This window comes from Parus major, chromosome 5 (assembly GCF_001522545.3).
Source record: "Parus major isolate Abel chromosome 5, Parus_major1.1, whole genome shotgun sequence".
Classification (NCBI taxonomy): domain Eukaryota; kingdom Metazoa; phylum Chordata; class Aves; order Passeriformes; family Paridae; genus Parus; species Parus major.
In genome coordinates, this window is record NC_031774.1 from 1154990 (window position 1) to 1179928 (window position 24939).

At 39.3% G+C, this 24939-nt stretch overlaps 1 protein-coding gene across 2 annotated transcripts in view; it reads left to right on the top strand.

Moving 5' to 3' along the window:
- The window catches only part of WT1 (WT1 transcription factor), a 33273-nt gene extending 30965 nt beyond the window's left edge, over positions 1-2308 (top strand). For both annotated transcript variants that reach the window (XM_015631952.1, XM_015631950.1), the window contains exon 9: positions 948-2308. In XM_015631952.1, the coding sequence (XP_015487438.1) occupies positions 948-1069 (122 nt within the window). In that variant the 3' untranslated portion in view covers positions 1070-2308. The remainder of the gene's footprint in view (positions 1-947) is intronic.
- Positions 2309-24939: the final 22631 nt, after the last annotated feature.

The following is a 24939-nucleotide window of genomic DNA, read 5'->3' on the forward strand; positions in this document are numbered from 1 at the left end:
AGACAGCACTGAAGAGCCCAGCCCCAGAGCTGAACATACTTGAAAATATTACATTTATTTTGAGGGGAAAAAAAAAAAAAAAGAAAATGGAAAGAAGAAGCATGAGTCACTGGGCACTGCTCTGAGCTAATGAAAGCATTCCATCAGCATTCCTGTGGCGTCAGAAACACAGCCTGAAATTCCACTTAAACATTGTAGCAAATCAAGAGGCCAGGTTAAACAGTTAAAAAGTGGTGGTATTTCTTGTTAAATTTGAATGTGCTTTGCTTGGAGTTATTTGTAGTGAATATTATGCTCATGGAAATGTTAGAAAAATGCTGTTTTGAGCATTTGACATCTCCCATGGATGTGAATCCACTTTACTTAGATAGTAGTGGAAAACTTTGAGTCTGGCTCAGCAGACTCCATGCTGAACTCTGTTGCTTCTACCACACTCGCTTACACTCACCAGTTTCAAAGAACTTCAGCCAAAACTCATTGAATTAGCTGGAAAAACCTCCCCTTGACTGGAGGTCAAGCTCTAAAAAGTCACTGACAGTTTCCAGAGTGACTAACAGTATGTCTGCACCACCGCCCGAGGTGCGACTGAAGCTTGTGTGAATGCCAGAGTGACTTTGAAACTCAGCCATTTGAGAGCTAAGAGTAGCATAATGATGGCATCAAGGTGTTCAGCAAGGGCCTGTCCTCAGGAATGAAGCACTGCAAAGTGTTCTGTGTCACCTGAAAAAGGCTGTTGTTAAACATCAGCTGAGGCAGAGGTAGGAAAGCGCCGAGCGCTGATGCCAGCGGGAGTTGGGGGCTCTCCCACGACCTCTCAGGACAGCCCAGGGTGCCTTTCCTCCTGCCAGGGGCTCTTCCAGCTCCTCACAGCCCTGCAGAAAGAAAACAAACAGCAGTGTCTCAGATGAGCTGTATGCTCAGCTAATAACAGGGTGTTTTGTTAACAGGTGAAAAGCCTTTCAGTTGCCGGTGGCCCAGCTGTCAAAAAAAATTTGCCAGGTCTGATGAATTAGTTCGTCATCACAACATGCACCAGAGGAACATGACTAAGCTGCAGTTGGCCCTTTAGACAGTTCAAACAAGTGAAAAAAACAGATGGGACATTATAAGCTACTGCAAACTTTCTCAGCCATCCTCGATCACCTCTGTCAGAGAGCTGCAGCTGTCTTCGCATCCTATTTGACACAAGTTAACTAAACCGTAGGATTCTGCTCAGCCTTGCCTTCCATTTGGAGCTACACCAGTTCCTATTCCATAAGTTCCAGAGATATTTACTTGTGGTTTTGTACAAAAGCAGGCAAGATCTCCACAGTTTGGAGATTACTGTGCTTAGCTTTCATGTCTGTCTCCAGCTTTTTTTTGGTGTTATTTTCACTTGAACTCTTCTAGGTACAAATGGCTGTACCTTTTTAATTCCTGCAGCGGGCAGGGTGATTCCTCCCTGTTGAAGGGTAGCTCTGCACCTACATCAGCCCTGCATATGCTGAGGTTCCTGGATGCTAGTACAGCTTTCCTCACAAAACCAAGGAACAGTCACCTGAGATACTTCTGGTAACCTTTGTACTCGTACTGCCAAAGGGCAGACTTTTAGAGTTGGGAGCTCTGCTTTTGAATTTCACGAGTCAAACCTTTTTTTTAAAGGTTGTCTTTCTAGAGCAGCTAAAGCCAGATGAACTAGAGCCTCTCTGTACAGAAAATAAGAATCTTACCATTAAGTTAACTTGGTTTTTAAATAATTGTATAATTGAACCCTTAAAACTGTTTTGTCAATTAGCTCTCTCCCTTTCTCTCTCTCTCTTTTTTTAATGTATTGGTTTAAATTTATTCTATCACGAGATGTGTAGATCTCCTTTACACAGAACTAATTCCAATCATTGTAGACATTTGGGATTTGTTTACAATGTAAAGCCACACTGGTTATGTGGCTAGCAAGCTGTATAAACTTAAAACTGAACTTCTAATGGGGCTGGTCCAGGATCTCCATTAACAGATTACTCTTAAGATAAGTAACTTAAAAAAGACTCTTTGTCAAGTATATGTGAAAAAGACATTATTAGTGTAAGGAAATATATTATTTCAGGGTTTTGGGAGGAGGGGTTTATTATTTACTTTTAATTGCTTGAAATTGTGTGTATATATATATATCTGATAATGTATTGCTCTTAGACATCTCCAATTAGAAAATGTATAAATATTAGAAGCATCACTGTTCTGATGTTGTTGCTGTTACAAACTATTGATAACACTAAGAATGTAACCTTCATTTTTCACTGAGCTTTCAATTAAAGCCCATTCAAAGAGAAACAAATGAGAGTCCAACAGATGTCTTGTTTCATGTCTGGTATTAAATTTCAAATGCCCTGTCCAAAAGTATCCTTTTATTTTTTTTTTTTTTTGTATATAAAGGTACCACCAGCACTGATGACCACTAGTTAACCTGTCCAGGTCTTGACCACAATTTATCCATCTCACTTGGGAATCATACTGGCAGCAGAAAACAGTGTCAAGTTTCATATTGTGCTATAAAGCAGTTGCTTCAATCGTTCGTCTTCTTACCCAACCATTCCTTCTCTTTCGACCCGTGAGATTTGTGTAAGAACTTTATAGAACAAGTAAAATCCCATTTATAAATAGCAGAACTGGCCTTCTGTAGAACTGGGCTGAAACCATAAGCACAGATAACTTCTTAGATTAGGATGTCATAGACTGACTTTTAAGTAAAAGTTAATTTAGAGTTGGGGTGGCTTAAATCAGTTCAGCAGGTTGAAAAAGACAGTCTTTCATAGATGATGAAGTGTGAAAACGAAGATAAAGAAATATTACTGTTTCTTTGTCATACTGCCTACTTTTCTTTGGAAGTAAGTACAGCCTGCCTCAGTGCCCTTTGCCCTTGCAAAATATTTGTATCTCTTTAGCAAAAATCTTTAATGTATCTTGCCAAGCTTTTTTCTCTAATGTACACAATGGAGTTCTATGATGGGTTGAGCTTTCTCTCTTAAAGTGCAGCTGCATCGTCAAGAAAACTCAACAGTTAATTCTTCAAGTCCTCTTTTTCGCCTGGGTATTGCATCACTGTTAATTACTGTTGGGGTACTGTGACTCATTTGTATCAGTCAACTTTATCTTTTGCTGCCAAAAGACAGCATCTCTCTGGAGAAACTCATAACAAGTGTGGCAAACATCAAATATTTGGAGCGAATGGTGTACATAAAACTGCACAGAATTAAAAAATAAAGCAACTCCTCCTGCTTTCTTGAAAGAAAAGTTCAGTTGCAATAACAATGTCCTCTGATTTACCCAGCAGTTCTCAGCAGCTACAAAACAATCTGTTTTTCAGTCTGCACCCAAAATAGAGAGCTGCCATGAGTGTTTATACTAAAAGCCAAAAAAAGAAAAATCAGCCTCCAGTTTTGCCTGCATCAGTCGAACATAAATAAAACTATCTTTTGTGAAATACAACCAAAACTCCACTGCAGCACAGGCCAGACTTCCAGTGACCTGTAAATAGCTACAGCCATGGTTTGCTGCTTGGGGAATCACGTGCTGAATAACAATAATAGTAGATGGCTACAAGGGTGGGTTGATGAGTGACAGAGCATGTCCTTTTGCTTTTGCTGTCACCACTTTTTCAGTGAAAGACTTACTGCTACTCTGCTGTTTGATGATCATTACACCCCAAAACCTGCCAAGCACAGAGAGGACAACAGTAAATGTTTACAGGATTTTTGAAATTTTTATTCCCAGTTATTTTACGGTGTTTGTTACGAGAGGCATTTCATGACTCTGCCTTTCATTTCCCTGTTTTCAGGATTCTGTCAGCAAGGTAACCCACCTTTATGGAAGTGCTTTAGTGCATGAATTTCTCAGAAGCAGCCCCAGAAGCTGGCTCTTGCAGCATGCAATTCCTCTTTTTTGGGACACGCAGAGATTGATCAGCAGGCCGAGTTTCTGTGAGCTTGACCTCCACATGAGAGATGAGGGGGCTGCACTCTATTACATCTCACAAATATCCTCAGCTCTCTGGAAAATTTTCAATCCCATGATTAATTGGGCAAATCTTTTATGCCTCTGCCTCCTGTTCTTAAACTGGAAATAGTGGCTGATGCAATTTTGGCTGATGGTTAATGTCTTAGTGGGATTGGCACACTCTCCTGTCCCATGACTTCTATAGCCCCCCAAAATGGAGAATGTTAATTATATAGATAACACTACTTCTTCTTGCCACTTCACGAGGTACAATATGTTGAGCAGGAAAGGGAATGTGATCTCTACCCTCTCTGATGGTGTCAACTGGAATTCAAGAGTTGACTTGAAGGAATATTTTTGAGGTAGGTGAGTCCAGCAAAGTGTCTGTCTGCTTTAGGAAAGCATGAGAATTAACCTGCCTGGGTTGTGGCCACATGATCTGCTTCAGGTGCATGTCTCCATGGACTTTTATGGACTGTGCTGACCAAACAGGAGGGTGCTTCAGTTAGGAAACCCACCTGGAGGCAGTCCATCCTTCAGCCAGGTGATGATTCCTGCAAGGGAAGGGGGGGATGTGTAAAGAAGCAGCTCTCTCCTTCTTTTTCTGTGGTGGGTTAAGCAAGTTGTTCATTTCAGAAGCCACTCCAGCCAGGCCTATCTGCTCCAGGATGTCAGTAGGATCCATTTCACTGCTCCAACAACCCACCTTACAGAGCTGGGAACAGCTCCTGAAGATGCAGGTAGGTGCTCTAAACCAGTGTTTCTTCCTCCTTTCCGCTCTCCAGGCAGGCTCTGAGGAAAGCCTGTTGTGTGCAGCCTGTTTTTGTCATCCATGGGACCTGGCAGCAAATCCAGCATGGTAAGCAAGTTGCACTTTGTTTAAAAGCCCAAGAAAAAACTCTGGAGCAGGTTGAGAGGCTCCAGAAAGGTCCTGGGTCCTCCTCCTAACAGAGGTGGGCACCCAAAGGCCACCAGCAGGCACAGGTGGCACCAGAGGATGTGGAAAAGTTCTGCTGCTCAGTCCTGCTTGAGCTCTGTTTGTAACTTCCCCTGGGACAAGTAGGGAAAATCACTGAGGTTTTCCTTGCTTGGGGAACACCCTCACTCCCCTCCCTGCCCTCCAATTAACAAAAACATAATTAAAGGCAGTACATGCAGTTCAGAATGGCACTAATGGATAAGAAAGTCCAGCTGCAATATTTGGGAAGATCCCATAAAAGATTCATTAGGATTCTTTGAGTTATTGGAAGTGCTGATGACACAAGGGAGCCTAATGAAACAGAAGACCTGGTCACAAGAGCCATGAGTTAAAAAAAGCCCAAACCCAAACCCCAACCCCACTGACACCATTCTAAAAATTAGACAATTAAGAGTAAAACCAGGAATGTAGCCAGAACTATTCCACCTCAAATAATAAACACAAGGATAAGTTGCCAAGCGAGGTCAAAGAAGCAAATGGTAAAGTGAGTTTAAGAGACAGCTAGACACTTTTATGGGGAGAGAGGGGATTGAAGGATACAGTGACAAAACTGGGGGTAGAGTTGAGATAAACCCAGAGGACAGTGGTGGGCCAATAGCCTCAGAGAGTGCTCAGAGCCCCAGTTGTTCAGAAGGGATGTAGAGCAGCTTTTGGCATTTTGAGGGAGACTTACCAGGGCTCTGGCAGCGTCCTGTGAGGGGTGGAGGGAAACTGCCAGAGCCTGGCAGGCAGCAGTGGGTGTGCTCCCAAAGGATGTGCTGATCCCAATTGCTGCCCTTGGTTTCACTAGTGAGATTCCCTGAGAAACCTGCTGAAAAGCAGACTTTTTGAAGAAATCCTACCCAAACACCTTGTCTTGTTGCAAGTTGCCAATGCAAATCACAGAAAGAGATGCCAAAAAAATAAAATCCCAGGAAGAAAACTTCCCTTTTATTTTCTTTTTGTTTTTCATGAAAGTCTACTTTTAACATAGGAAAGTAAAGGGTTGATTAGAATATGATTCAAATGAGGCAAAGGCAAAATATACAGAGGCTATGCTCTCTATGAACAGAGTAGCAGGAAGACTCTGCCCCAAAGAGGCTGCAGGCCACAGATAAAGCTTTAATCCACAAATGTTTAAAGGCATGGAAAATCTTGAATGAGAAAGTCTTGTTGCAGGCAGGACTTTTCTATTCCTGATGGTTAAATAACTATCCCATAAGTATAAATATAATTAAATTGCATCACTGCTTGTTTTAATGATGAATAGACTTGTTATGTTCTGATGAGCTCTGGCAGAACCAAGATCCCAATCAGCAAAACAAGGCTGAGCAACAACAGAAAGACCTGGCTGATCACCCTGACTTGAATGGCTAGATAAATCTAATATGAACTGTTCTTCCCCAGCATCAAAAAAAGCTCTTTGAATGCAAAGGATTTGTAAGAAAACACAGGGCACTGAGACACCTTAGTATGGAAGTGGAGGGGGGAAATACAGCTGTATTTTTTCTCAGGCTGTTTCTTTCTATGGCTCATTCCCATCTGAGTCATGGCCCAGACCTCCCATTATTTTGAGTGAAACACTAAAAAACATAACCACAAAATAAAAAAAAACAACAACAAAAAGAAGTAACCTCACTGCCTGGAAAAACCCTACCCCAGAATTTCTTGGGAAATGGCCTGTCCCTCTTCACGTGCTCTGTTGGTTCAATAATCTCATCTGCCTAATGTTTCCTCCCAGGAAAATCTCTGACATTTTTAACTCTATCAGAGAGGTTTTGAGGTTAGTTATGGTGTGGCTGCACAGCAAAGGTGCACTGTAAGGGCAAATAGAGGGGTTTTTATCAGCTCTATGGCCATCACCACAGCCCAGCAGAGCCCTGTCCAGAGCAGGAGGGTGCTTTGGTCCCAGCCACAAGACGCCCATCCCAGTGGGATTGTTGGTTCTTGGGACAGCTGCCTTCCCAGAAATGTGGGGCCACCAAGCCCCCTCTGCTGCTGGAGGAGTTTCCAAACTTGCAACAGAAAGTTCCAGCCCTCACAAAGCAGCAGTCAGAGCTGGAGACTTTCATGTGATGCAACTCCAAATGTAGTTCAGAGCCCACCTGTGCTGTTGTGCTGCTGTTATATTCACAGCTCCTACCCCTGTGGCTCTGGGTAGATACTGACAACTTAAAAATGTCAAAAATCTGGTGGCCTAGGGTGTTCTTCAAGCCTTGAGGTTACCTAGGGTGGTGCTTCGTGCTCTGAAGGGTGTGTGCTCTAAACCACTCGCTGCTCCTCACCTCAAAGCCGTGGGGATGAGAGCTTCTGTTATTAGAAGGAAAAATTAGTGAGAATCAGGGAAAGGTGAGAAGACACTGGTGTGGCTGTGGAGTGCATGAAGCCCTGAGAGAGCTGCTCCCTCCCCAGCCCTGAGCTGCAGGACTGCAGCGTGCCCTGCTCCAGGCTCCCCTCCTGTGAATCCAGCCTGGGAAGGTTTGCAACACTGAAGGTCATGGCACGGGACAAACAACCTAACAACAGTCCAATATTTCTGAGCTGGATAAATTCCTAGTGTCTGCTGCAGGCAGAATCCAAACACTTGTGTCAATTCTGTACCATGCCCCAGACTGCCAAAAAACATTAATATAAGCATATTTATCTGGGCTGCAGTGTGTTACAAGAATTCATTAGGACAATATGTGATATGGTGCTGAAACAGAAGGCTGGGTTTCTCTGGCCAGAGATGAGGAAGTCTAGTCCCTGCTGAACTTTTACCACTGATAAAGACAATGTCTGCTGGCAGCATTCATTTTTTACTAGGCCATCTGCATCTAGTCAAGGATAACTTGACTTTCTGAAAAAGTCATTCATCAGAATCAACCCAGTACAACTTTCTCTTGATGAGTAAAGCAACACAAAGAAAGACCAAGATGGTTAATAAACTTCTTTGGGAGCAAAAGGTCAATGCTGGTGTAAACAAAGCAGTGTCATAGTACTATACAGAAGCATTGAAGTTCCCTGCCTGTTTATATGGCTGATGCCCCATTTATTTTTTATCTGTGTTTGTTATCATTTATTTTGCTCTGCTTTAGCTGATCTATAAATCTTTATAACAGTGTTCTTTATTTTCTTAATTTTTTCATCTCCCTTATCGCCTTTTATCACCTGTTTGTGTCCAGTGTGTTTGCTACTCTCTGCTGCTTGATGGCTGCTTTTTAACCCTTTAGTTCTCATCTACCCCACACAGGTGTGACACACAAGTCTTTCAGAACTTACCTGTTTTTCCTAAAGCTGAATCAAACACTGAATAAATTTCCACTGTCTCTTTAACAAATCATGAACTATTAAAGGCAAAAAATGAATGAGTGCACTGATGGGGAAATACTCCTGCCCCAAGTGAGCATTCTTTCAGCTACATAGCACAGAGAATGGGCAGGTATTTTTCACTCCAGGTATGGTACTTCAGATCCATGTTGGAGAGTCCTAGAAATTGAGGTAAGGAATTGCTTTTCCTGCCCTCCCAGTCTTTGTCTTTTGTTCTTTGTGCCTGCATGCAGAGAATATGGAGAATTCCCATGTGGAGAATGCAGCCACTAGGAGCTGAAACATTGTCCCAGGCTCCCTTCACATCAACCACTGGTCCTCCAGCCAAATATTTTATCATGAGCTTGGCCTAAATGAAAGGCAGTCTGCTAAAAGGAGAAGATTCCAGATCCACAGTGACAAACACTGAGTGGCTGATACTTTGGCAATGTTATTCAGCTATTCAGTGATGATTTCTGTAGGACCATAACATTTAAAACCTCACAGGTGGATTTTGCCTAGGGAACAAATATTTTCTTGTACACTTCAGAGAGAAGTAAAACTCAGCATGAAATAATCTCAAAGAAATAAAGAAAGTGAAGTTTTCTTAGTGAAGAGCCTCTAGACTTCACCTTCCTTCCTTTGGTGTGCTATTTTGTTCTGATTGATTAGAATATGAAAAGTTTTGTATGGACTAGATACCCAAAATCATATAAAAAAATTGTGTGACTGAAACCAGTTTTTGAGGGATAGCCTCAGTCAAACATATCCTGTTCTTTTTAAGGGTTTACATCTTGAAATGTTTTACTTAATAGACACTTGTGCAATGTAATTACTAATAGCACTGGAGTATTTATTGAAACTGGGTCCTATATGGAACAAAAAACATGCTAAAGACCCTGAATTAGCCATGAATTTTGAGACCAGCCAGTTAAAACATTAATGTCCCTTGTTAATAAATGTAATTTAATGCAATGCACTTCTAATAGTACGAGCTCTGCTGAAATTGCAACCTTAAACTCCTACTTAGAAATGCCTCATGAAGTTAATATACATAAGACTTTCACCTGAGGAAAAAAATTGCTGGGTTAGATTGAAAACTCAATGGTTATTCCAAATTTAGTGTCCTGGTTATTCCACATGAGGAGACTGCTAGTGGATGTTCTGTCACATGGACAGCAAGACTATAGGAAGGTCTGTGTACTGGGATTATATTCTGTGTATTTTATAGTTCAGCTGCATTCCAGTACCTCTGCTATGTGTTTCTGCCTTTAACTTGGTAAGATTTGTAAATGATATATAAGTAGAATAAAATTTCAGGTGACAGAGAAATCTAGAGCAGGTTTTTTGTTAATTTTTTTTGTTGGTTTGTTGGCTTTTTTTAACCTCCCCTCTCTACCTGGAAGGAGTATTAAATTTTAGAAGATAGAGGTGAGCTAATCTTCAGACTCAAACTGTCCCAAACCATGAAGTCACTTTAGAAGCAATGTAGTGAATAATCATGAAAAATATAAAATTGTTCTTAGTCAGGGGATATTTTGTCAATTTGTATTGTTTAACTTGGCCATTTGCTGGAAATAGTGCATTCCTGGCTCTTTTTGTGGAGATCCATCTTTAGATGCAGGGTTGTTTTAGATTTTAAATATTTTTATTAAGACATATACAAAATTAAAAAAAATATCCAAAACTTAAGTAACTCAACTGTATTTTTCAAGTATATTTTTAAATCAAAGATAATGGTGATTGAATTTTTAAATCTCTTTTGTATCAATTTATTTTTTTAATCAATGCTGACCTTTTCTGAAAATGTTAATAACTGGTGAGAACAATTTTGCCTTCTACTGGAGACTCTTTTGTACACTGCACAAATTGCTTGATCTGACTGGCATAAAATTTAATTTGCATTAATTAGCCACAGGCAAGGGCAAAATAAAATGACTGTGATCCATAAGTGCAGGATTTTATAGAGTGAGATGGGCTGCAGAAATGCTGTGAGATGGCTGGGACCCTTGAGTTGATTTAGACATGAAGTTTCCCACCAAATCCCATTGTTAAATCCACCTAATATTTACATTGCAGGTATAAATACCAGGTATAAACACCTGCCTGATTAAGCTGTTCATTGAGAACTTTTTCAACCACATTTGGCTTAATTTTTACACCTTACTTGAGGTCTGCACCACTCATGAAATAACAAGTGGTGAATAAAGAGTGCTTTAAAGTCACAGAATGTAACTCTGCACTGGCAAAATCATCAATTTTGTTATTTAACCTTTATTTGCAGCTCTGTGAACACTTTACATAGCTAAATATTATGATGATTGATTTTTGCAAGTGATACTGAATTTGGTGCTGCTCAGTGTAAATGTGTGAGGAAAAATATCATAATTTTGTTTCTATAAGGAGGTACTAATTTCCTCCATAACATTAATTCCTCTTGGCTTCTGGTGTGGAATAAATGCATTGTTGTGGTATTGGCATGGCTATGAACTCTGAAACATTGCAAATTTCTAGGTCAATTAGGGTTATGAATTAATTTTTTAGATGGGCCTTCAATCCTTTGTATCTATCCCAAATTTCAAATTAATTGGGCCAAATTTATATTTAATCTTCTGGGGCCTTTTTTATTTTTTTAGAAATAAAAACGGTTTTGTCAAGTTGAATAAAATGTTTCTCTCAAACCCCAAACTGAATGTTTTGTTTCAGTATCTTGAGAAAAAAAAGCAAAAGGACTGAAGGGTACAGATCTGCTTAACAAAGAAGTCTTGTATTCAGAATTCTTGTATGGAATGAGAACACTTGGGCTGCAGAAAATGCAAGTTCCATTTTCTCCTTTCTCTGGTGCAATTCCAGTGAATCATTTTCCTAAAAAAAAAAGTACAGCATGGAGATTTCCACCAGGCAAGCAAATCACATTTTTATCTACAGATACAGGAATGCTGAGGGTTTTTGTTTTGTTGTTTTTTTTTTTATCATTACACCAGATAAATCAGAAAAACTGATACTGCTGGTGCTGGGAGAGCTTGGTCAATGGGCACCTACTACAGACCTAGCAGGCACTGAATCTGTCAGGTTACAAGACTGCAGACACTCATGGTATCATGACTTAATCATACCTTAAATCACTTACTTCTGATTTACTAGTTGAGGTTTCAGTCAGCACAAAGATGAACAAAAACTGCTGGTCTTTGTAGCATGCCTGAAATGAGGTTTTAGTTCTGCAAGTTGAGTTCTGGTTGACAGCACAATGAAAATTCTATAACTGAGCTATAGAAGTTACTGGAATCTCAGCCCATGGATACCTGCAGTTAAGAATCTGCCTTGAAGTTAAAAAATAAAGTTTAAATGAAGTTAAAAATAAAAGCCATGTGAAAATAAAGCCATGGAACAGTCACATTTCATGTTTCCTGCAGTAAACTTACAAAAATAGATCCTGGTAAAACATGGATATGTGATACAATGGGAGAAATATCTACTACAGAAAACTTTGGGCAGGAGTCACTAACTTGAGGGAAGTGCTTATCTCCTTTATTTGTTTCCATTATGTAATGAGCAGTGCAAAATAGCACTCCAGTATCCCATTGTGCCTCAATTTTTTTCCATAATTAGGCTCAGAGATGTACATCTATGACAGTTCTCTGCAGCAAACAGGTTTTTTTTAATTTAGGAAATATATTGCTTAGTGTATCTCAACATTTTAATAAAAACTAGGGAACGATCTGAAAGGCTATTTCCTTTTACAATTAAAAAAAAAGTCATGGAAGCAAACAATTTTTGTAAATGACATCTCTCATTGCATCCTGCCCTGGTAATTCAAGGCTCACAGTCATTATTATTTCAAAAGATTAATTCTGTTTAAATAATCAATTAAACAGAACAAGATGTTAGCGGGATAGTTGGCTATGTGTCACAATATACTAGATAAAGGATTATACCCCACTTAAGAATTAATAACATTTTAAACCTCTACATAAACTATTTTTTTTTATCAATAAACATGTCTCTGACAGAGGGCCAGATGCACTCACAGGTCTTAATTGTTCAGTCCAGTGACTAATCCCCACTTGATCAAGATTTTACTGACTTAGCAGCTGTCTGGAGAGTGACAAATTTATGATTCAATTGCAATTTCATCTTAAACTTGAAACTGCATGATCATTTGTGGGAATTAGCTACCTGATAAGATAACGAGGGTGGAAGAAGTGCACGTAATTCTGTGCAGCAGAACCGGAGCGTTGCAGAACTCCTTAGGATGCGCTGGAAAGACACAAATGGCCATTAAGGGATTAGCCCATCACTGATTGAGTGGCTGCACAGAGTTGAGGTTTGTTAAATCACTGGAGTCCTAGGTCATTATCCTTGGATGCAGGAGACAGCTGAATCTGTGTCCAAACACACGAGCAGTAAATTGGAGTGAATGGATTGTGCCAAAAATGAAAAACAAAAAAACGCTGAACCCTTGTTCTTCAAGTGTTCAAATTTCCAGGTCATACCCCAAGTTTTTTTCTTTCTTGGCATAAAAAATATTTTTTCACTGCCTTTAGTATCAGCATATTCTTGTCTCTGTAATCTCTTTTGAGTGTATTGCTTCCCCTCAATGCTATCAAATTTGTGCTTAGTTAACAAATGCTGAAACTTAGATAACATTTCAGAAACGGATTAGGAAAGCAACGTTAGGAGTTTCCCTCTCTGGTTTTGATGGCTTGTGCACAGTTACTACTAAATATGTAATTAAAATAAATGAGTTTCCCTCATTTGGGTTTTGTAATGATAACATTTTGGTAAGCCCCTCAATTGTTTTATGTGCCATTGACATGTGAATCAATAGTGCTGTAATAGCTCTGTTTATTTTCCAAGACCATTACAAAAGTAATGCTTTTGTTAAAAATAAATACAAATCCAAATTTTCTGAGGGAAGAAGTAATAAAGTGTTGCAGGAATAGCACAACATTCTTGCCTTCCTCGAACATGTGTCAATGCAGCTGATGAGGAAAATTAACTGATGAGCAATTCCACTTCAGGGGTCTGTAACAGTATGCCTAAAGACTATTTGCCAATTCAAATTAATAGCTTAAATATGTCAAATTTTGGAATTTTTGCAGTGCTGGCTGTGGCCTTTGGCTAGCCTGAATAAGCCCAAGGTCCCTTGGGGCTATTTCTCTGTGAGTTGAACTTAGTGATCTCTATTCCCAAGGTATAGATGCATCTAATATTGTTCAACTTATCTCAGTCTAGAGGGACACATAAGTTTAGAGGGGCTCGTTTCCTGAAGCATTTCACTAGAAATTTGTGAGCTGGTAGGTTGGAAAACTCACCTTCACAGAAAAATGCTTAATTTTCATCATGCAATGGGCAATTTTCACTTCTTAACATGACAATAAAATATGCAATATGGAACAGAGATGGAGCTGGAGGTCAAACTTGAATATTAACAGAGAAAGAAGGTAAATGTGTCCAGCAATAAAAGTCTTGCTTACCTGAGCCCAAAAATGTTCTTTTTGACCCAATATTAATCAGGTAGGTAATGTTTTGTTAGTGTCCAGTTCTTTTGCCTTCTACCAGCCCCAGCTTAAATGTCAAAAAACTACTGAGGTGCCTGAGTTTTAGGGAATATGCTAATACCTTGAACAGAAATTAGGAGAATTCATTCTAATTGTCTTTAGTGGGAACAGAAACAGGATAAAACAGGGAATAACATAAATTTGGGGAAAATAAATTAAAAAAAAAAACAACTCAAAGGGAGTTACTGTTTTGTAAATTTGCACATCAGTCTAATGGCAAGCCTGAAGGTTTAAACTAGCTGAAAAGCTTTATCCATATTTTAAATGTTTAAATCCTTTGCCAGCTCTGCTTTCTAAGATGACCAGAAAATTTAGATGGTTAGTAGGATTCAGAGAAGAAGCTAAAAGGAAGGAAAGTGCAAGAAGAAAATCAATCTGCCAAATTAGACAGAGCAAAGGAACAGGAAGAAAAACAGGAAATAACCTAATAAAATATAGTGGAAAATAAATAACTTCCAGTGCCCCAACAATTTCCTCTTACAAAAAGTATTGGCAGTATAAAGCAAATTACAGGCACATTTCTGTCTGGCTGTGGAAAGTCAGCTATTTAGGGACAACATATGGCATTTCCTCCCCATTCACCACCAAATGCAGATAACAGCTTCAAGCTCCAGTCTGGAAGTCCCTCAGGTGAAGATCAGAGCACAAGTATGACCCAAGCAAAGCAAGCTGAAGAAAGAAGCAGATGGCTCATGAAGGTGAACTTTTGGAGGTGCTGCCACGGAAATCTCTACCCATTTTGATTAGTCCTGTCTCAGGGGATGATGTCGCAGAAAATATAGGAAAACTGGAGGAATGGAGCAACACCTTTGTGCCACAGAATCTGAAGCTTCTGGAGATCTCCTGGGCAGCCAGGAACAGGAGCTCTTTGGGACTAGAGCAGAAAAGGGGACATAAAAAATAGATTTATGAACTTACTAGGTACTGATCTCCACTCTGTTAGGTAGCAAAGAGGCCAAGGGCTCTCAAGGATAGCATTTATTTAGGAATGGTGCCACAGCACAGCTGCACGGTGCCACCAAGTTTTTGAAGCAGTTTTCCCAGCAGTGACGTATAAAGATACCTGACTGAGAAATGCAGTCCTCCCCCAGCTGCAGGAAGCTTGGCAAATAAGTAATGAATCTGTTTTTAAGTGGAATCCTGGTTCTGCAGTGTTTACAGTTTTTGCACTCTACAGAGTGTGATTTTAAAGAGGCTCAGCGCTTACTTCAAATTATTAAAGTAAACATTGTAGCATTAGTTTTTAGCCAAAACCAACAGAAGTGTAATTAAGTTGAGTAACTCTGTGCTGAGCAGCAACATACATCATTTTCTTATTTCCCTGTGTTGAACTGATCCTCCATGGAAGCAGAAATCACATTGGAAGTGCAACTCAGTCTCCTGAAAGTTAAAGTGTGTCCTTTAAATTGCTATGGATTCCACAGGTGAATGAAAACACAGTGGTAATGCTGTGGTTTATTTACAAATGTTTCATCCCATGCATAGATTCTAGGGGATGTAGAAGAAAACAAAGTAATCACAAAGTGAATACAGGCTATGGAATGCACTTTATGAAATCAGAATCTTTAAAAATAGACGTGCATTTTCAGCTTTGAGTTTATCGTTAAGTGGAATAAAATTACTGTCTTTCACAATACTAAAAAAAGAAAAAAAAAGAGCTGCTTTTTTATTTACATCATTTCTAGCTTTAGCATGACAAAATGAACCAGGGCGTACCATGCTACGATTTCACCCGTTGACACAGAGGAAAAGGATAGAACAGACATAATACATCTGGTTTACGACTTTTAATTGCCTTTGTGACCCAGTTCATACCAAATCCTCTCAAGGCAAAGTCTCTTTCTTTGTATGCATCATGGGGCTAAATCTCTATCTGAAATATGTTGCTTAAAAAAACATCGCCATGTTAAAAAGCAACAATATTTCTTGCTCACATAAATCTTTAGTGCTTGCAGGTGACCTGAGAAAGTGAGAAGTGGAGAGTTCAGTTGTCTGGTGAATGAGTATGTTAAACTTTCCAAATAAAAGCTACTCTTAAAGCAGCAGATTCTTTCAGCAATTAATCACTATACTGTTGTTTATTAGGAAGACACGCCTGGAATTTTTTAGTAACTCAGGTAACCTTTCATGGTTTGATGGATACAAAAGATAATCGTGTCTGCAGTGATTTAATGAGCCGCTCTGATGTAATATAGTAGTCTGTGACTACTGAGTTGGTATCTCTGTCCTGGGAATAGGGAAGGGATATTGGAGGAGGGCATGTGTACAGAAACACACTGTTATAAAAACAATCTATTGCTAATCAGTTACAAGAAATATTTTCTGCCATGTAGCAAGCCAGAACAGACTGCTGGGGTTACAGCTCTGAACTTCACTGGCAGACTGGAAATCCTGTGGCAACACTGAGTAACTGCAACAAGGAGATCTGGTTGAATCAAGAAATGAACAATGTGCTCAGTACAATATCCCATGGACACACACCTCTTGGGCTTTCCTGAACTCTGACTAGTGGTGCTCCTTGAGGGGATGGCAACATGGATCCTCCAAAGCTTTGCTGTAATCAGGAGGTGAATCACTGCATGTACTACAGAGTTGGCATCAGATGATGGTGATAGTAGGTATTTTTGTATAAATATACAGGCTTGTGAAATGTAAATATAATCCTCAATTGCAACCATCCTCTCTCTGAGCCAGGCACTAAACCTCTGCCTCACACACAGCAGAAATGGGATTTAACTCTGCCCTGTGTCCAGCAGAACTGGCTTCCTAACAACAGTGTCACTGCTGCTACTCAGCCTGTTAATAGTGATAAAATACTGGAATGGTCTACCTGGGGAGGTGGTGGAGTCACATTCGTGGATGTGTTTAAAAGCAGATTGGATATGGCACTTGGTGCCATGGTTTAGTTGAGGTATTAGGGCATTGGTTGGACTCGATGATCTTGAAATCATCAACCTGGTGATTCTGTGATTCTATTAGAACATCAAAAGTAATTTAGCAGAATCTTACTGTCTCCTTGAAGCAGTCTCTTTAAGATTCCTTCTTAGCTCCCAGGTTTGTAAAGCCTGCTTTCAGGTAACTACTGTTTTTCACTCAACTTTTCAAGCCCTGTCTGACTTTCAAAATGGCAATGTAAAATCTCTTGTTCAAGAAACCTGTTCCTTCAGATGTATTTAGAAACTTTACTTCTAAACAATATCTTTCCTCTGGGGTTTTGTTTTTTTCTTTTTTTGTTTTTTGTGTGTATGCTCCTCCTAGAACAGCTAACCCTGGGGAAGACTGGATGTAATTCTTTCTTTGCTGTGTGGCAGTAAGTATTTAGTAGGTTCCAGCTGTATGGTTTGTAAGAAAACCATATGGTTTGTAAGATTCCCATTCACAAAATTGCTGAATAAATCTGTAGTCTACCCACAGTTTAGAATGATGGATTTGCTGAAGTGCATTGCTGAATTGGAAGAAGAGTGGTTGAAATGAAGGTGGTGAGCTCTCACAAATGTACCTGAACAATTATTGTCTGCAAAAATGTGAAAATCATGAAAAGTCTCTTCTTCAAACACGAAGATCCAGATGACCTTGGGAAGCTGCCAGTAGAGAAAGATCTGCTTCTTATTTCCAAGCTGAGCACTTCTGGATGTGGAATAAGAAGCAGTTAGCATAAGAATCCACAGTGGGTTTGGACATGCACAACTTATCAGTGGTAGCTAGAAACTTTAAATGCTGCCATTTTTAAGCAGCCAAGATACACACTGAAGATATATTGTTTTCTAAAAGAAAGTTATCTGAAACTATTCATCTGATCTCTGAAAAATCCCAACCCTCATTTCATGTTGTAGAACCAAAATCATGACCAGCATTAGGAACTTTGGCAACATCAATACACTTCATACTGTTTATGTGCTCTGAATTGCCTTCACTTTAACAATGGTTTCACCAGAAGTTTCTTCAGATAATCCAGTGTTCCCAAGTATTTAGTATGCATTTCAGAAGCAAAAACTTAAACAGCCTGCAAAATCCCAGAGCTCACTGTGATGGTAATTCCAAGAAATGTGACACAAATCAAAGCACTGATATTTTAGAGAAAGCAAGGAGTATTAGACAATTTGGATTAAGGAATTCTGCAGATTCCTCAGCTTCTCAACCTTTGCAATACATCTGTGCCCACTTGCAAAGGCATTATCTGCCAGTCCTTTCTCAACTTTGTCATTTTAGAGCATTCCTAAAGCAAAAAATACTAGTTTCAGCTCTCAGTAGGTTAAGAATGAATCTAAATATTTTGGAGAGGATAAACATCTGAAAAAATAATTTGGTTTGAAAGCAAAAATGACACAAATATGTGCCCCAAAGAAAAAAAACAACAACCGACTAAACAATAACAACAACAACAAAAGAATAAAACTTTGGATACAGTATAAAATTAAATAAATCCATTTAAACTTATGTCAGAGTAACAATTGCTGTCCACTGCACTCTCTGGGAAATATGGGCAAATTTGAGGTAAGTATTTGCAAAATTTGCAGGGAATCCTAGTATGATTTTACCATACTCCAACTCTGACAGTTAATATAATTATATATTAAGCAAATAATCATTGCTATATTTCCCTTTTCTTGTCTCATTTAAATATTAACTATAGATTTTCAGTGCTCAAGTAAGATTTTTATTTTGGTTTAAAACAAATGTGAATTTATCCTGCAAGATGCTGGATATCATCCATTTCCATTCACCAAGTTTTGCTGCTTTCTTGTGGGAATAATGTCTTTGCAGGCCTGAAGGTGATTTTGGGATGTATTGTTGGTCTTTCACATAGCAGCAATACATACTGAAGGTGTAAAGGTGTTTTCCAGAAGTGCTCATTACTTTGTGGTTACAACCTGTTCTAACTCGTTGCCCTACGCCAGGATTTTATTTGCTGATATTAAGGGAGCATCCCTCATCCTGTGGATAAGGAAAATTACAGTCAGTCATTCCCACACTCCTGTAAGCTATGCATTGTAATTTCTGTTTTATACAGAAGGGAAGTTAACCTAAGTTAACAGTCTGAGCAAATGAAACTTCTCTTTCCATGTGAACTGTGCAAGTGTTACAGTAGTTGGGAACTTGGCACCAGTGGATGAGCTCTTTGTACACAGGTCACCTTCCATGTCTTCTCCAGCATACTGTTATGTGACAAAATGGTTTATATCTTAATGCAAGAAATTTATTTTTTACTGTAAAACAAATGATAATGAGTAGCTCTTTAAACTAATGTTTTATTTCCAGTGAGTTAAAGTTTTGGCATTAGTTTCATGGAAAAAACATTAATCTTCACCATTGAAATAGAGAGCTGGTTGACTAAATATGACCTGACAAAATTAATTTTGAAAATTGTTAACAGATCATTCTCATCAAATTTTAAATGCTTCTTATTTGTTATTGACTTTTAAAGACTAATAGTTATTATTTTTTTTTTTTCAGTTTCTCTTCAGTTTCAGTTGCCATTCTTTGAAACATTGGCTTCCAGAAGAAGAAAGACATGTTTAAGTATCTGCTGAGATGTTTTTATATCTGTAAGGAACTGTCGGATGTAATAGGAACAAACATTTGTTACTTACATTTAACCTTTGGTTAACTAATAATGCTGTGAGTTGTAGTTCACAGGAGGAAGAAATGTTTGTTCCCAGCTGTGTAATACAGACAAGCCTTGAGGGCTGTTGGGAAGTTCTTTGAATTATTTTTTCTCCTCTGTCCTGCTGGGAAATGTACAGAAATTGATAGAAGACCCCGCTATCATTCATGTGGCAGCAGACTTGGAATGACTGCTAGAATGTCCGGGACATGCTTTATGTTTAGTGCTGACAAACTAAGCAAGACAAATATGATTTATGGGACAATAGTTCAGATGGGGAATGAATGGAGATGTCTTGGTGAAAATATCAGCGTAAGTAGGCTATGAGAAGGAAGTGGTTTTAAGAAAGGATCTAAAGGAGATTTGGCATGTGGCAGATGGGAAGTTATTCAAACTATAAGAGGCAGCATGGAAAAAGAAGTGAAGCTGAGAGTGGGAATAAAATATGAAAGGAACAGTAGGACAGAAAGGCACTGGAAAAGTCTGCTGTTCTTTTCCACATATAACTAATCAAAATACATCTTCATGACCTGCAAAGGTGAACTTCTGGCGTATCTCCTTAGACATTGTTATAATTAATATCTTCAAATATCATCAAATCTTTCAAACCTGGATATTCCTCCTTAATTAACCAAGAATTTACTGAAATGCAAAAAAAAAATCTTAGGAATCAGTATTTTTACTACTGTCGTACTTTTATGCAAGGGCCTGTTCTTGTTTGGAAGAGTTTATTGTCAGCTTGGACAAAGAGTGGGTGAAGAGTAATATTACCAACAGATTTTTATTACAGAGGAAGAAAGAGACCTGCTAGAATCAGGTGATTTGCCCAGGGACATGAAGGAATCTGAAATGATGATGAAACTGAGACTCAGCATGCAAACCTGCCATGCTTCCATCAGGTTACAATTGCAGTGCCAGCTTCCTAACAGCTAAAAATCATTCATAGCCATTCCTGGTTTGATAACAAACTCCAGATACTCACACTCTACACGTTAGGAGTGTCCTAGATCACTTTGGAAGTGTGCTTGCAGATAAGTCTACAGGAAACAATGTAATTTTTCTAATTTCTTAGCAGGCTTTTATTCTATCTTAACTTCCTTTTTCTTGGCTTAAAAACCATGTGCAGTTTCGCCTTTACCTTCCTAAGTAATTTTTCCCTGCCTTGTCATGAGCCTTGGAAATCCATTTGTTTTCTGCTTCTTTGGTAAATTTTAATTTTGCAGGGTGTGCCATGTTTAACAGTGAGGAATCCTTTCTCTGAGCTGACCCCTGTTGTCCATCACCTCTCCCTTCCCAAGCTCTCCTTCTCCCATGTATTAACTAGGCCAAGATGTACATGGGTAGAAATTATGTATATGTAATGAAAAAAAAGAAGGAAAGTTAACAAGACTGAAATTCAAGAGGTTTAAGAGTTGCCATCTTCTCTGTGGTTATTGTCTCTTCTTGAGGGAGAGCTAAAACCAGAATGCCTGAGGTAAGCAACATAAAGGAATGAATAAATGTAATTTCCACGTACATAAAATCAGATGGACATGTAAAGAATATAAAAAATTAATTCTCCCAAAGCTCCAGAATAAAGGCTGCCAGAATTCCCAGTGGTTTAAGTGTGGCAGGACTTACACCCCACAGCAGCACATGTTGTATACAGTAAGCACTGGGGCTCAGTTTACCCTGTTACTTAAATAACTTGGTAAGGAATCTTCTGGCTAGAGGATAATGTAGCCATAAAATCTTTCTCTGCACTATTCTGAGAATGAACTTTATTCTATATCTTATCTTCTGCTTGAAAATGAACATCCTTTCTATTCTTATCATGTTTCTGCTTTTTTTTGAATTGTTGAGTGTCAGCCATATTCTGCTTGGCAGATATGTGAAGTTTTTCCTGCTCAGCTCTGTTGTGCTGAGTTACCTTTGAAATTCAGCCCTATTTTTATGACTACACTCCAAAGGCCCTTTTAATAACCTACCCAGGGCTAATAATACTTCCAAGAAAGCCAGTGTTGCTCTGATACACCCACCACTTTCTCATTAGATGGTACAAATCCTTCAGTGTGATATAGTAGAGTCCACAGAGAAGAAAACCCCAGGTAACTATGTACCACAGGTCAGCTTTGTGCTAAAACTAGTCTTGGATAAGGTGACAGCATGGTATTCACCTTCATGCCATCTAATCTGGATAAAACAAGTGTCTTTTTCCCTCATGGGCACATCAGGGATGTCAGTGCTGGTGTGTGATTTGGAGTCACCGAGTGCTCAGTGTTGCATTTCACGGATGGTTTGGAACGCACTCATTTCATTTCTCAGTCATATTGATGATACATGTATTTGCAACAAATGATCCTTAAAAATACTAGGGCGGTCCCTCAGATTGTAGCATTTTCCCGAGGTAAGGAGGTCAAATGCAAGGCCTGAAGAGGCTGCCCCTTTCCTTAAAACACATACTCACAGGTCAGGACCTTTTCCCTACCCCCAGCCATTTCTCAGGCCTCCCTGGCAGCAGGGCCTGCGCTCCCCCTCCCGCCTCCGGCACCGGGCCCATACCCATGGGAGGCCATGGTATTTCTGAATAAAACCTTGGGTCTTCCTCACAAAAAATGCCATGAAACAAGCAGGGGTGACACGGGGAGTTCTGGGCTGAATCCTGAGCGAGATCAAGGCTGCCGGGGCCCCCTGCCCTGGGTGAGGCCACCCTGGGCTCTCAGGGATCTCCCTGGCCTTGGGGGAAGGTGTGTGTTTGCCTTGGGCAGTGTGCACACAGAATCCTTAGAAGAGAAAATGAATTCCAAGGGAAATGTCTTTTTTTTTCTTAAAAAACAAATAAAAAATAAAATAAAAAAAAGCTGGATGGATTTCCTTGCTTACTGGTAGAAGCAGAGTTCTTGGCAAGCTGGGCCCTGTCAAGGCTTTACTTGGAACTTCCAACAGATACTTTGGTTAAAAACCCTTAAATCTTTCCTTTGGTTAACGACAGCATGCAGTAAGTAAAAAACAAAAAGGAGAATGTGAATTTAAATAATTAAACTTTTTCTTCCAGATGAAAATCTTCATGTAACCTACACACAAGTAAGAGTACAGCTTTTTTTTTCACTTTATTCTGAGGGAAGCCTGTAACTAATTGGCCTATCTGTAATGTTTTTGGAGTGATTCCACTATAAATACACTCTTTATAATTAAACTAACTGGCTGATTTATAGGACCTGCAGTTCAGATGCTGCTGCACTTAGGGGATTTTGTTGCATTTCTTTTAATAATGATCATGGTCTTTTCAGCTGGCGAAATTTCACTTCAGCAAATCTTTGGAGATAAAAATTGCTTGCAGGTGTTGTGGAGTAGTAGTTTTAAGGTTTAGCTGGGGCGATAATCCTTTCAATTTATGAAAAAGCTTATGCAAAACTGATTGCAAGAATTGAAAAGATGTGGCCTTTTTTTAAAAAAAACCCCAGTGTATCCTACCTTTAGTATTTTAATGGCTATCAAAATGCCAATGGACAGATTGTGGTCTGTGGTGTAGTGAGCAACATGAAGTCAGTGAAGCTGTCATTGCTTCTGTGGAGGGAGTCACACTGGCTTCTGTGGAATTTGGGTGGGGTTTTGTGCTTGTGAATTTATTTTATAAAGTTATCTGAGAAGTGGAATAAGTACTTGTAGGAATAATCGCTGGGTGGAGGATTTTTCTCTCTGGTAATTTACAGTTTTCTTTCTCAGAGTTGTTATGGAGACTTAAATATTACAATAAGATAAATATTTTATGGAATATATGTGTTATATAAAAACAGTCAATGATTGAAGCTCTGGATTAAAACTGAACTCTGCCTGCTTCTCTGCTTCTTATCTATTTTTCTTATCTATTTGCTTGCTTTGTTTTTGGTTTCTAAGCGTTTTTAATCAGTTTTCTTTAGGCACCTGGGTGTAAAAGACTTCTTCTTTCATGTTGATAATTACAGTTCAAGCTCTTTTTTTGAAACAGAGTTTAGCTGTAGTGGCGAAGATTGCTAATGGCAGACAGCAAGTGGTTTTATCTAACTTTTTGTTTTGCAAATATGAAACTAAAAGTTTTCAGAGTCCTTAAAGAGGGAACAATCCTGGGTATTGGAGAAGGTGGTTTCCAGACAGCAAACACAGGAAGTGCTACAGCTGCGCTAATCTGGAAGAACATCACAGCAAACTGTGGCAACGAACTGGGGTTGAGGATCTTCCAGATTTCTGCAGAAGGATCACTTTTGCCAGTAAAACAGCTAAGTTCACAAGACTTTTAAATTCCTCTCAGAGTATTTCAGTGTGCACTGCAACCTACTTGTTTCTTCAGAATGGAAGGAAATCTGAAAAAGAAAGCTGACGTTCAGTACTTAGAGCATTTGAAATGAATCAAAATTCAGGAGTACTCAGAGACTTGTATGATACCCTCTGATGTCTTGTAAATGAAATCACTGTACAGAAGTCCTCTCATCCCCACAAACATTTGGACATTGCAATTGAGGGGGGAAACAGCAATCAGTCTGCAGCTGTCACTACTCATTTTGCTTTTAGCAAAGAGCTGCAAACCTCCTTTGGGACAGCTGGGTGAAAAATGGCCAGGGCTGTGCTCTGGAGGGTGAGTGTGGGGAGGGAGGCTTGGCTGAAGGGAGCTCTCATTTTTTTGGTGGGTGCTCTTTTCAGGGCACGCTGGGGGGCTCTGGGAAGCATCTGTCCCTGCAGCAGGCTGAGATTCTGTAAAACTCTCTGGAAGCTCTGCAAGGAGGGTCCCCAGCCTCGGCAGCGTTACCCGACTGCTCCCTCTTGTGCTGGCTGCCACCGCCCCGCTCCGGCCATGCTCCGGGGGATGCTGCCTTGTACCTGGTCCTGGTGCTAAGTACAATGGTATATTTTGATACTAAATCAACTAAATAATTGTTTCATGCAATATAAATGGTTATTTTATTCACAGGCTGGTTGCTGTTAATAATTTTACATCAAGTCAATGCACCTCACGTTCTCTGGAACAAAATGTTGTTTGCTGCACTTTGGTTCTGGATACTTCAGCTACTGTAATTTTCTGAGACATGATACAGTTTAATATACACATGCATATGAACATACTTATTAAAATAAAAAGCATATTAGAAAAAAACCCCATATTTTTAAAACCAGGTTAAAATGCTCTGAAGGTGTGCATACCTGCCTTAGTGTCTTGTTCCTCAGTTAAACGACCTCACGCACTCCCAGATACCAGGAATAGTCTTTATGCATCTTGAAAAGATGATAGTGAGATTATTCAGGTAAAAATGGCTAACAAGAAATTCCTCCTCTTGTTTCAGGGGTGTGTGCACAGGATAATTAATGGTTATAATATGCTTATTCTACTACTGTAAGCATTAGATGAGTCCTTTATCTTTTTATGATTTTTTTATTGTAATATCTTTTAGAAGACTGGAAATGCCTTAATATTTCATAAAATATTACTTTTATTTTTTCTTTTACTACAGCTTATTGAGGTACACAAGATTTTTACAGCATATTTTACATACTTAGTGTAAAGTTGATTTGAGCTTGGGCCCTATTATTTTTCAGCTGATAAAGATTTG